Source organism: Bufo gargarizans, chromosome 5, assembly GCF_014858855.1.
Source record: "Bufo gargarizans isolate SCDJY-AF-19 chromosome 5, ASM1485885v1, whole genome shotgun sequence".
In the NCBI taxonomy this organism is placed as follows: domain Eukaryota; kingdom Metazoa; phylum Chordata; class Amphibia; order Anura; family Bufonidae; genus Bufo; species Bufo gargarizans.
The window spans coordinates 88,706,659-88,720,045 of record NC_058084.1 but is presented as its reverse complement, the minus strand read 5'-3'; the positions used below and the strand labels follow the sequence as shown (position 1 = coordinate 88,720,045).

The 13,387-nt window shown below is 44.5% G+C and overlaps 1 protein-coding gene across 1 annotated transcript in view; it reads right to left on the bottom strand.

Moving 5' to 3' along the window:
- Positions 1–1,998: 1,998 nt before the first annotated feature.
- Positions 1,999–13,387, bottom strand: part of ANKRD46 (ankyrin repeat domain 46) — a 29,017-nt gene continuing 17,628 nt past the window's right edge. The window contains exon 4 of the mRNA XM_044292798.1: positions 1,999–4,519. Within this exon, the coding sequence (XP_044148733.1) occupies positions 4,303–4,519 (217 nt within the window). The 3' untranslated portion in view covers positions 1,999–4,302. The remainder of the gene's footprint in view (positions 4,520–13,387) is intronic.

Here is a 13,387-nt window from a genome sequence, read left to right as displayed (position 1 = left end):
ACCAATGAAGAAAACTTATTCTAAGCTTTCTTCATACTTGCCGTAAATCTTACCTTCTGGTTTTCTTAGTGTAAGCACCATGAGAATAATGGAGCGCGCCATGTCAAAACAGATGGATCCATATAGGTCAACTGAAAACTGATTGGTCAAAGTAAAATATCGGTGGAGCAATGCAAACAAAATTCAATGCCCATTTTGGTAGGTAGCTGACAGGTGTTGAACCTGGTGAAGCCTTCTGGTGCTGTAGCCAGGTCATTTTAAGATTCGATCTGCTGTAGGACATGGTCATCTGAGTTACGTACATGAGGTTACTACTGCAGAGGGATTTCACATAAGACTGACCAGGACAAATAAGTTTGTTGTGTTATATATTAATGTGTATTTTGCTTTTTTAACTGTGGAATATATAGATAGAACATATGTAGATGTTCATTTTATATTCTTTGATGTACTGTTGGTACTTGGCGACTTTATCTTATATGGGGCAGTTTTGAGTCTTTTGGCCTTTAAATGTGACGGGATGAAAGTGGAGAAGTGAGTATCACTTTTTTAAATAATATTTTAAAGGGGTTGGCCAATCTGGAACATTGATGGCATATCGCTAAGTCAGATGGGCGCAGGTCCCATCTCTGCGACCAGCTTCTATTTCCAGATTGGGGCTCCTAAATTGAAGGACAGCACATGGGGGAGTCCCAAAAATAGCCAAAATAGCATGCTCAGCTGTTTTCAGAGGTCCCATAGCGGTGAATGGAGAGTTCACTGCGCAAGTGTGGCTACTGCTCCATTGACCATTATGGGACTGCTGGATATAGCCAAGCCAGGCTGTTTTTGGAACTTCCATAGCGGTAAAGGGAGGGTAGCAGCGCATGCGCTGCTGCTCTCCATTCATTTCAGAGGCCCCATTCTGGAGGTGGAACATGCACTTTTCTGACGTTTATGACATATCCTAGTGATATGCCTTCAATGCCCAAGATAGGCCAACCCTTTAATACCTTCACTGACAAAGCAATTCAAAGAAGGCAAATATGTCACTTCCATCATTTCATCTTATGGCACTGTGCAGAATCACTGAGCAAACGCCCACAACCACTGAAAAAGGACTATTTTTTTTTTTAATCAGTGATTTAATTCAGCGCAGATACAGACAGACCAATCATCACACGGCATATAAATTCTCTTGAAAATGGTGATGGAAGTTACCCTTGTGTATTAAGCACTATTACATATGTTTGAACAACAAGGCCTTTTAAGAAAGCTACATCCAGGCATTTAACTTAGTGCAGAAAAAAAAGTTATAAAAACATATGACTGCAGCCCCCAGCAACCACTTTTAGATGATGTTCCCCTTAAAGAACACTCCCACAAAAAAGGTTTACTCTGACCCATCTGACCTATGATATAAACTATAGTGAAGGTAATCGTTTTACCACTGTCTGTATTTGTGAGTTATAACCTCCTTTCTGATCCTCAGCTGTGTCATGTGACCAGCACTCTGGCTCTCCAGATAACACAGCATCTTATGTGTGGACAGGAAGTCCATTTCTCTATGTATTCCTATGGGAGCCTCAATGTCAGTCTCATAGGAATGAATAGAGAAGTAACTGACTTCCTGTCCTGTGTCAGCTAGAGTATCAGTGTTGGTCACATGACACAGCTGAGGATCAGAAGGGAGGTTATAACTCACAACTACAGTCAACGGTAAGAAGATTCCCTCCACTACAATTTATTGCATGCACCTAACAGGTCAGAGAATAAAACATTTTGTGGGAGTGCTTCTTTAATATAAGTAATCTGATGTCACTGTGGGTAGCAGAAAGCAAAAACACAATGAGCACAGACTTGCCCTTGCTACGGATGTCTATATACAAAAACAAGGAAAATTTAAATGGGAAATAACAAATTTTCCCAAAAGCCCAAAATTTGCTAACAATTAAATGTTTAGAAAGAAAGAGCAATAAGTGAGCCATGTAAAATGTATTTCAATAAAGAACACTGCAATACAGGTACAAAAAAAATATGTAAGTGGGAATAGATTTATTCAGTGGAAATATTATACATTACAGATTGCTCTGGTTATACATAATATTTTTTATTTTTATTTTTTTGCATATTTCATCATGTGACCCTTTCTATTTTTTACTCTGTTCCAGTCTGGTGGTAGCAAGCGGTCATGGGTTCGACTGTAAGACTTCCTGTCTATTAGTAAACAAGTCACCCTGAAAACAAAGCATTGGGAATACTCTTGGCTCCATATGTGCAGGAATATGTTACATGTGAAGTTATACATTTAGGCTGGAGTCCCACTTTAATCATCAAGTGATAACATTTCCAATGTCCAGGCAGTTGGCATACAAGTATAGACAGGCACTTCTATTACTGTCGGGTTACTTGTAGAGTCCTATCAGAACAAAAACTGCTCCTCCTTGGGTTTTCATCCATTTTAAGGGGAATGTATCTTGTATTTTGAGTAACTAATTAATTTATTTTTTTATTTCTGTACTATCTTCTGTACACGATTATAGGGGCAGCCATCTTGCCTGAGCTTTTGTTAACAGCCTCCAGAACACGTTTTACAGCAGCCTTATGGATCATGAGAACCTGCAATCGGGAGATGTTCAGTGAATTCTCTGGGAGAGTGGGCATGCTCTGTGCAGAGGTCACTGTGCAGGGAGTAAACGGTTAAGATGTGACATCACCTATTATGAATGTTGGATATCATTATCTATATATAGGTGTTATCTACCATTGTAATCCTGCCTGTGATGATCAAGAGACAACTGCTGACCCCAATTACACAGCCATACGGAAGCTGTGCGACTTCTCATACACCTCGATGGAGTACTATTTCTGTTTTTAGAGGCATCTATAGGCCCTGGTTTAGACAGTGAGGGCCCATAGAGCGGAGGCTGGATTGGTAATGGGTCACTGTGCCAACATCATATAAGGAACAAGGTAGTCTATTTAAAGGCGTACTCCATTGATGGTCTATACTCAGGATAGGTCATCAATATCGGATTGGCAGGGATCTTCACAGCTCCATCCATTGTGTAGTGGATGGCGCTGATAACCGCCACTCTGCTCCCATTCACTTCAATGGATGCAGAGATACAGTTACACAGTGAATGGAGCTGTGTTACTCGGCCAACCAGATATAGATGGCCTATCCCGAGTATAGACCTATCAATATTAGATTCCTGGAATGCCCCGTTTAAGTTATAGGAAATGTAGCTCTCAATGATCCAGTTTCTTTTTGTGGTGAGACCAGCTCGTGAAGGAAGTCTTACTGGTAATGCTCCCTGGGAAAAGGTATGCAAGTTAGCTCTCCTCCAGAAGGAAGAAAACTGTCTCTCTCATGCCCCCTACAGGCAGCTACCCTGTAAGGCTATGTCCGACCCATTCAAGAGCCTTGAAACATGACCTATCAGTGACACAATATTACCTGTGGATAGGTCATCAGTATCTGATTGGTAGGGGTACCGGGTGTCGGACCCCCACCAATTATCTATATGAGAAGGCACTAGCAAAACGGCCTTCTCTCAGCTTTCCCTAGGCCATGTGACATCACGTTCATCGGTCACATGGGCACAGCTTAGCCCCACTGAAATGAATGGGGGAGAGTCGATTAGGTCATCAGTTAAAATATCTCGGAAAACCCCTTGAAGGAAGGGGGGGGGGGGGGGGGGACTACGGCAATAATCCTGTATGTTACACTTTTTGGTAGGATTTTTTTTCCCACTTTTAACTACAATTGTCCGATGATGTTTTGTAAAGGCTTGAATTACAGTTTCGGAATATCACAATACAACCATTTTCCACTGAATGAAGTTACCCTAAATGCTATGATGTGATACAATGTAAGAAAACCAAACGCTACTAAGAAACAAAGACATCAGAATGAATAACTTGTAACACTTCAGGTTCTCAGACCAAGGAGGATGGGGAAGGGATGAAATGGTAATGACGGCCAACTCCAGTCACCGATCAGATGGAACCATAAGTCGAGAATCTTGCTCTTCTTCTTCAAGGCTGTCCGAGCCATCGCCAAAAGAGGTCGTTATTTTCCACACGACTAGAAAACCAGTAGCAAGACTTCGTTTAAGAGTCCTCCATCTACTACACGTAAAATAGGGCACGTCGTCTGTATGTCCAATGTCCTTTAATATGGTGAAACCTTCCCACCTTCTGAGAATGTCCCATCATGTAATGAGAAGGAGGGGGTGACAGTAAGTGGTTTGGTCCAGAAGCACAGCACCCATCCTTGGGCACTGAGCCGGAAAGCATCAAGCAAGCTTTGCTCCTCTCCTAGTGAACTAGTTCTGGCTGATTTTCCACAAATGGCAGCACCCCGCTGACATAGTATGCAATGCCTAGAGAAAGTAGGGCAATAACAATGAGGAGGAGGAGGACTCTCCAAAAGCCAAGGTCCTCCACAAATTCCTGCCAAGTGGTGCGGAAGCTGGAGAGGACTCCCTCTCCCTGTTGAAGGTTTGGATTCAAGAGGGAATGACTTTCCATAGCACTGTAAGAAAAGAGGACACGTCAATACACATCTAAGAACACATCTGCAGTCCATTAGAAAGCCTAGGCTTGGAGATTGGAATTTTCTGTGACAGGTCATACAAAAAGTTAAAGGAACACTCCTCCTATATTCTATCTCATGGCCACGTAAGTGATCACTATAAAAAGGTCATTTTGGGCCGAAGAGAGGCTGACTGTACTAACAGGATAGTCCAGATATAGGTCTGCCCCCATGATCAGTACTTTATTCTGCATATCACCTCGCATTTGGGGCTTTTGTTAGCTCTACCAGACCTTAAAGGGAACCTGTCACCTGGATTTTGTGTATAGAGGTGAGGACATGGGTTGCTAGATGGCCGCTAGCACATCCGCAATACCCAGTCCCCATAGCTCTGTGTGCTTTTATTGTGTAAAAAAAATTTGATCTGATACATATGCAAATTAACATAAAAGAGTCATCTCTTACTTGTGTGACCAGAGAAGAGTCATATTTTCAAGCTCTGACTCATCTCAGAATTATTTGCATATGTATCAAATCGGTTTTTATACACAATAAAAGCACACAGAGCTATGGGGACTGGGTATTCCTGCGGCTATCTAGCAGCCCATGTCCTCAGCTCTATACCCAAAATCCCGGTGACAGGTTCCCTTTAAAAGGCATTGTCTGGCTGATTTATTTTAAATAACCTGGCATGGTGTAAAATAATACTAATAAGTGTACATTCACACAACCCTATTAATTTTGCCGTGCGCAAAACACGGGTCTGAAAAATACAGTTGATATCCGTGCGGCAGCAGTTTTTTTTTTTTGCATAACCTTGGACTTCAATGGGCCCATGGTCTGCTTTTGTGGGCAAGAATAGGACATGTTCAATCTCTTGCAGAACGGACATACGGATGCGGAAAGCACATGGAACTGACTTGATAATCCCTTTAAGGCCATTTTACACAAGAATGTTTGGTCCAATAAACGCGCGCTGTGCAATGGCTGCATTTCCCAGAGAGAAGGCTGCTCCTCTAACGTGAGCTCATAGAATCATAATGATTTATGATGCTATGAGTTCATGCCAGACAGCTGGTCTACTAGACTGTACTCACATAATGTCATGAGTACAACTGACCCAAGGTCCAACAGGGGCTGACAGCATCAGAAGTCATTATAATGATGTGAGCAGCCATCACACTGAGCAGGTCTCCAGGATCGGGCCTAAAAAGGTAATTATTCCGAATTCCAAGATGAACACAATTTTAAAGGTTACAAATAGGTCTAATCTGTGTGAAAAGCTGATCAGATCTGTGTAACATAGAAACATGGAATGTGTCGGCAGATAAGAACCATTTGGCCCATCTAGTCTGCCCAATATACTGAATACTATGGATAGCCCCTGGCCCTATCTTATATGAAGGATGGCCTTATGCCTATCCCATGCATGCTTAAACTCCTCCACTGTATTTGCAGCTAACACTTCTGCAGGCAGGCTATTCCATGCATCCACTACTCTCTCAGTAAAGTAATACTTCCTGATATGACTTTTAAACCTTTGCCCCTCTAATTTAAAACTATGTCCTCTTGTAGCAGTTTTTCTTTTAAATATTCTCTCCTCTTTTACCTTGCCGATTCCCTTTATGTATTTAAAAGTTTCTATCATATCCCCTCTGTCTCGTCTTTCTTCCAAGCTATACATGTTAAGTTCCTTTAATCTTTCCTGGTAAGTTTTATCCTGCAATCCATGTACCAGTTTAGTAGCTCTTCTCTGAACTCTCTCTAGAGTATCTATATCCTTCTGGAGATATGGTCTCCAGTACTGTGCACAATACTCCAAATGAGGTCTCACTAGTGCTCTGTAGAGCGGCATGAGCACCTCCCTCTCTCTACTGGTAATTTCTCTCCCTATACACCCAAGCATTCTGCTAGCATTTCCTGCTGCTCTATGACATTGTCTGCCTACCTTTAAGTCTTCTGAAATAATGACCCCTAAATCCCTTTCCTCAGATACTGAGGTTAGGACTGTATCACTGATTTTATATTCTGCTCTTGGGTTTTTACGCCCCAGGTGCATTATCTTGCACTTATCAACATTAAATTTTAGTTGCCAGATTTTTGACCATTCCTCTAGTTTTCCTAAGTCCTTTTCCATTCGGTGTATCCCTCCAGGAACATCAACCCTGTTACAAATCTTTGTATCATCAGCAAAAAGACACACCTTACCATTGAGGCCTTCTGCAATTTCGCTGATAAAGATATTAAACAATATGGGTCCCAGAACAGATCCCTGAGGTACCCCACTGGTAACAAGACCTTGGTCTGAATATACTCCATTGACTACAACCCTCTGTTGCCTGTCCCTCAGCCACTGCCTAATCCATTCAACAATATGGGAGTCCAAGCACAAAGACTGCACTTTATTGATAAGCCTTCTGTGTGGGACAGTATCGAAAGCCTTACTAAAGTCTAGATAAGCGATGTCTACTGCACCTCCGCCATCTATTATTTTAGTCACCCAATCAAAAAAATCTATAAGATTCGTTTGACATGACCCATGCTGTTTTTCATCTTTCAATCCATGGGATTTCTGTGATAGGTCATACAAAAAGTGTACATTTAGTCTTGTACAGATTTTCATTTGCAATATTATTATACTCCATTCTTAGCAGCATTTACAATTGTGCTGCAAAGCTCAAATTTCCCTGCACTCCCTGCTCAGTCAAAGGCTTGCGTCATTAACAAATCTGCATGCTTCAATGAGCGTTATGGTTTACCCCAATTTAACGTTTTACGTTACAGCCAGTTACTGAGTATCTCAGCCAAAGGACTCTTACAACCAGCTTCTCAACGAGTGGCCCAAGAGGGGCTCAACCTCTTAAAAAGATGTGTAGAAATCAACTTAGGGTACTTTCACACGTGCGTTGTTTGATTCCGGCAGGCAGTTCCTTTGCCTGAACTGACTGCCTGATCAGACAAACTGTATGCAAACGCATGTCATTTTTTTCTGACTGATCAGGCATTTTTCAGACTGATCAGGCATTTTTCAGACTGATCAGGCATTTTTCAGACTGATCAGGCATTTTTCAGACTGATCAGGCATTTTTCAGACTGATCAGGCATTTTTCAGACTGATCAGGATCCTGATCAGTCAGAAAATGATGATTACACTTACCGGTAATCGGATTTTCCTGACCCCACGACAGCACCTTAGAGAGATGGCTCCGCCCCAGGACAGGAAACCTGCAGCATAAAAAAGGTGGAGCCGCTCTCCCACCTCAGTGAGTTTCCAGAGCATGAGAGGGACTCCCCCTTACGTTAGTTTAATTTACACACATTATATTATATTATATTATTATATATATATATATATATATATATATATATATATATATATATATATATATATATATATATATATATATATATATACACACACACAGTATTTTTTTTTTTGCAACACCCGTGAACACACCGACTTACACCAATAGGGTGGGAATAAAGAGGTGCTGTCGTGGGGTCAGGAAAATCCGATTACCGGTAAGTGTAATCATCATTTTTCCCCTCCCCCACGACAGCACCTTAGAGAGAGATTTCAGAGATCATCCTCAGGGTGGGTGACAGAACTCAAAACCTTAGTGCCAAAAAGAAGGTCAGAGATAGAATCCAGCTGAAGCCTATAGTGCTTATAGAAGGTGGACGGAGAAGACCAGGTGGCTGCCCGACAGATCTGTTCAATAGATACGCTAGCCCTCTCCGCCCAAGACGTGGATACCGCCCTCGTGGAGTGAGCCCTCACCGAAATCGGTGGAGACACGCCGGTTACTGAATATGCCAAGCATATAGCTTCTCTAATCCACCGGGCAATAGAAGCCTTAGAGGCAGTATTACCTTTTCTTGCCCCACCGAACAGAACAAACAAGGCAGAGGACTTCCTCCAGTCTTTAGTCACCTCTAGGTACTGCAAAATGCACCTCCTGACATCCAGAGAATGTAACTCCTTCTCTCTATCATCCTTAGGCTCTGAAAAGAAAGCTGGGAGAACTACCTCCTGGGCCCTATTAACCCTGGAAGGAACCTTTGGCATAAACCCAGGATCTGGCCTAAGAACCACTCTGTCCTCCCTGATGGACATAAAAGGGGGGTTAATAGAGAGGGCCTGAATCTCCCCAACTCTTCTGGCTGAAGTTAAAGCTACCAGCAAAACTAACTTAAGGGAAAGTATTTTGACCGAGCAAGATGCCAGAGGTTCAAAGGGATGTCTGGTAAGGGCATTAAGTACTAAGTTAAGGTCCCAGGGAGGAAACCTAGGGCCTGCTACTGGCGTAATCCTATCCACTGCCTTAAAAAACCTAACCACCCAAGGGTCCATGGCCAAACTTCTTCTCCCCAGAACTGATAAGGCTGACACCTGCACCTTTAGTGTACTTTTTGCTAATCCGAGGGACAATCCCCTCTGTAAAAATTCCAACACCTGAACTATGGAAAATTCTAACGGCCAGGAAACCACTTCTGTGCCTATAAAGGACAGGAACTTTCTCCATACTCGAGCATAAATAACATTTGTTACCTCCTTCCTACTTTTCATCAAAGTGGAAATTACTTCCTCAGAGAATCCCTGACTGGCTAAAAATGACCTCTCAAATTCCATGCTGAAAGATGTAGGGACCCTACTTCTGGGTGGGACACGGGACCCTGAGATAATAGATCTGGAATTTCTGGGAGGATCCAAGGATCCGAGACTGACATCGCTCTCAACAGGGAAAACCACGCCCTCTTCGGCCAGAAGGGGGCTATCATGATCACCCTGGCTCCTTCGTACCTGATCTTCCTTACTCCCGTACCTTTCTGTTCTCCCTTGTGGCGAACATATCTACTGAAGGTAACCCCCATAATCTTACTATCTGGGAAAAAATCTTGGGATTTAGAGACCACTCTCCCTGACGCAGTCTGTGGCGACTCAGAAAGTCTGCTCGAGAATTCTCGACCCCTCTGATATGAATGGCCGAGAGATGAAGCACTCTCCCCTCTATCTCCTCGAATATCCATCTCGACTCCCTTAGTAAAGAATCTGACCTGGTCCCTCCCTGGCGATTGAGATATGAGACCACTGTCCGATTGTCGGACATCACCCTCACATGTCTGTTCAGGATCATCGGAAGAACCGCTCTCAAGGCCAGCAGGACTGCCCTCAGCTCCTTCCGATTTGATGAAAACTGTTTCTGACCCTGGGACCACTCTCCCTGAAAGATCCGATCCTCCACATGAGCCCCCCAACCCCAGGGGCTGGCGTCTGTAGTAACCACCACCGGTTCCGGAAAGGCCCAGGGAAGTCCCTGATTCAGATTTTCTACCTCCTTCCACCAATCCAGGGAAGAAAGGGTCACCTCTGACAAGCTCATCACTGACTCCAGGGATGCCCCCGCCCGTCTTGTAGCAGCCAAGATCTCTACCTGTAACTGGCGGGAATGTCTCTGAGCCCACTGGACTGCTGGTATGCAGGAAGTTAGAACTCCTAACAGAGACATAGCTTTTCTTATAGACAGGTTCCGTTCTAACTGAACCCTCTGAACTCTTCCTTGAACCCCAGCTACCTTCTCGTCTGTGAGAAAGGTTCTCTCCAGCCTGGAATTCAGAACCAGACCTAGAAAAACCTGGCTCGTTGCCGGCTCCAACCTGGACTTTTGGATGTTTAACAGCCAACCCAGAGACCGAAGAACCTCCATAACCCGATCCAGAGACCTGGCACACTCCTCCCGAGACTGGGCTACTACCAGAAAGTCGTCCAGGTAAGGCAAAAACGTGATGTCCTCTCTTCTGATGAAGGAAGCCATCTCCGCCACTACCTTGGTGAAGATCCGAGGTGCCATGGAGAGGCCAAAGGGAAGGGCCTGGAACTGAAAATGAAGAAGTCCCACCTCGGTTCTCACTGCCACCCGGAGGAATCTCTGGTGATCTGGATGGATCGGAATATGATGGTAAGCATCTTTTAAATCCAGAACCGCCATATGACACCCTGGAGATAAAAGATATATTGCTGATCTGATAGTCTCCATCTTGAATTTTCTGGCTTTTAAGAACTTGTTCAGATATTTGAGATTTATGATGGTCCGGTATGACCCATCTGGTTTCTTTACTAAAAACAGGGTGGAATAAAATCCCTGCCCTAGCTCTGACTCTGGGACAGGAATCAACACCCTCTTGCTTATCAATTTTTTTATTTCTTGCAGCATGACAGGGGAAGACCTTGACACCACCAATCTTTCTGCGGGCCAACGCAGGAATTCCAAACTTAGACCCTCCCGCAGAAGACACCATGCATTCTTAAGGGAGGAGTCAATTCTTTTATCTAAGGGGTCTTTTAAAAACCCCATGTCCTCAAAGGGTAGTGAGGATTTTTTAGAAATCTTGGAAATGGCTACATCCAGCTTAGGGGCCTTGTCCCAAGATGTAGACGCTTCCTCCTCAAATGGATACTTCCGTTTGAAGGTTTTAGAAATGAACGGCCTTCTATCCGGTTTTTTCCATTCCTTTTCTATCATTGCTGAGATAGACCTATGGACTGGGAAACATCTACGCTTCCTTTCCCTAAGGCCTTCAAACATAACATCCTCTACCGACCTATCCTCCCTGGTATCTTCTAACTCCAAGGTAGATCGGATAACTTTTAATAATTTGTCCGTATCCTCCGCAGGAAATAAGAACTTTCCTTCCTTTATATTATCTTCCGAAGAAGGGGAATCATCAGAGTCCTCCTTCCTGGATAAAGAGTCGCTATCCTTCGATTCGACGTCGGACTCCTGCCTTACTGTTTTTCTCCTCTTCCTACTTCTCAAGGAACTTTTCACTTCAGACATGATAGACTTCAGGTCTTTCAGAAGACCTGGAGTCTCCTCAGCCACCGTCTTCTCAATGCACTGCTGACAGAGCTTTTTAGTGTAAGAAGAAGACAGCGGGCTTTTGCAGATAGGGCATTCTTTATTCTTTTTCTTTGCCTCCACCTTCTTAGGCACCGTCTAAGAAAAAACGGAACACACACAATACTGAGGAACAGTCCAGATCTCTCTGACAACCGAGAATAGGACTCACAATACCGGTGGCAAGATCTGCACATCCGCACTTTCAGACCTCTTCTCTTCGTCCATAGTGGGGGCAACAACCTGCACTGATAAACAATGCCTTTATTATAAATTGCCACCAAGTGCTACTCTCACCTGAGAGATCACTGCTTCTGCAGACCCACCACGCTCAATTTGTCCAGGAACCCCTTTCCGGCCTCTGGATATCCGTCCCTGGCGTCCCGAACCACCCAGTTATCATACCTGCCTGGAGCCGGGTTTAAAAACTACCGGGAAGCCGAACTTCCGGTCACCTGACCGGAAGTGCACTGCCGTGGAACGCACGGCCGTGGACCGCATGGCGCTTCCGGTTCGCCGTTTACACATCCGGCGGCGCTTGGTGAGTCTGTAAGTCAGCAAGGCCCTCTGGCCTTCTTCAACCGCCGGCGCCGTCCTCCTCGCCTGAGGGACCAGCACCTTCCGCCCTGGATCCAGAGAGACGCCTCGGCCGCCTCCGGAACTTCATCCCCGCGCCTGCGGGGAACAATCGGGCAGGTACCGACTGCCGCCCCGACCCTCCGGCTTCTACCGGGACTTCAAGGTCAGGACGACACTGCAGGCTCCCGTACCAGGACAGGAAACCTCACTGAGGTGGGAGAGCGGCTCCACCTTTTTTATGCTGCAGGTTTCCTGTCCTGGGGCGGAGCCATCTCTCTAAGGTGCTGTCGTGGGGGGAGGGGAAAAAATGCATTGCGATACTGGATCCGTTTTTTCCAGTGTCATCAGGCAAAACGGAGTAGGTATTTATTTTTTTCTCATTTTTAAAGGTATGCGCATTTTGAATGCCGGATCCGGCACTAATACATTCCTATGGAAAAAAAATGCCGGATCCGGCATTCAGGCAAGTCTTCAATTTTTTTCGCTGGAGATAAAATCGTAGCATGCTGCGGTTTTCTCTTTTGCCTGATCGGTCAAAAAGACTGAACTGAAGACATCCTGAACGGATTACTCTCCATTCAGAAGGCATGGGGATATGCCTGATCAGTTCTTTTCTGGTATAGAGCCCCTAGGACGGAACTCTATGCCGGAAAAGAAAAACGCTAATGTGAAAGTACCCATACAGGATATTTTTAAAAACCGTGTGTAACACACTAGGGGGGGAAGGACACACATAAAGCCTGAGTACCTACATACAAGCACCAGGATTGAATGCCTATAACTGAGATATCCAGAGGAATGTAAGTATATAAGTCTTGAATAATCAGATCAGGTGCAAATATCCCAACTTGGGCAATTAGTTAGAAACTAAAGGGGATATTGCAGCAGTCGGTTTTTAAAAGGCTAAGCTCCACCCCCAGAGGGGTGGGGCTACCGACATGCGAGCGGGCAAAGCTACTCAGGAGACTAAGCTCCGCCACTGAGAAATGGGAGGGGCTAACGAGGAAGCACGAGCCAGCAGCGCTGCTCAGAAGGTGGCGTAACAGAGAGCCCACCCGGCAGCACTGCCCCCGTGCCTAGAAAATTCATCTGCCCCAAGTAAATAGAAGAAGTAGAAAGGGGTGGCTATTTTTTTATACAGATACCTGCCAGGAAAGGAATGGACCAGTAAGCGGGGGATAAGTAAAAAGCCACCCGGCAACCTGTGGCTATAGTCAAAGGGGCCCTGATGACAAAGACCCTAATAAATATGAACAGTGACATTGTGTATGCGCTAAAAACAGAACCTACCAGGAAAGCTGGCAAGTAGCTGTATAAAACCTGCAGGTGCTAAGCGCAACAATGTGACAACATCAATATGAAAATAGAGAAAGTAACACTCAAATGATAT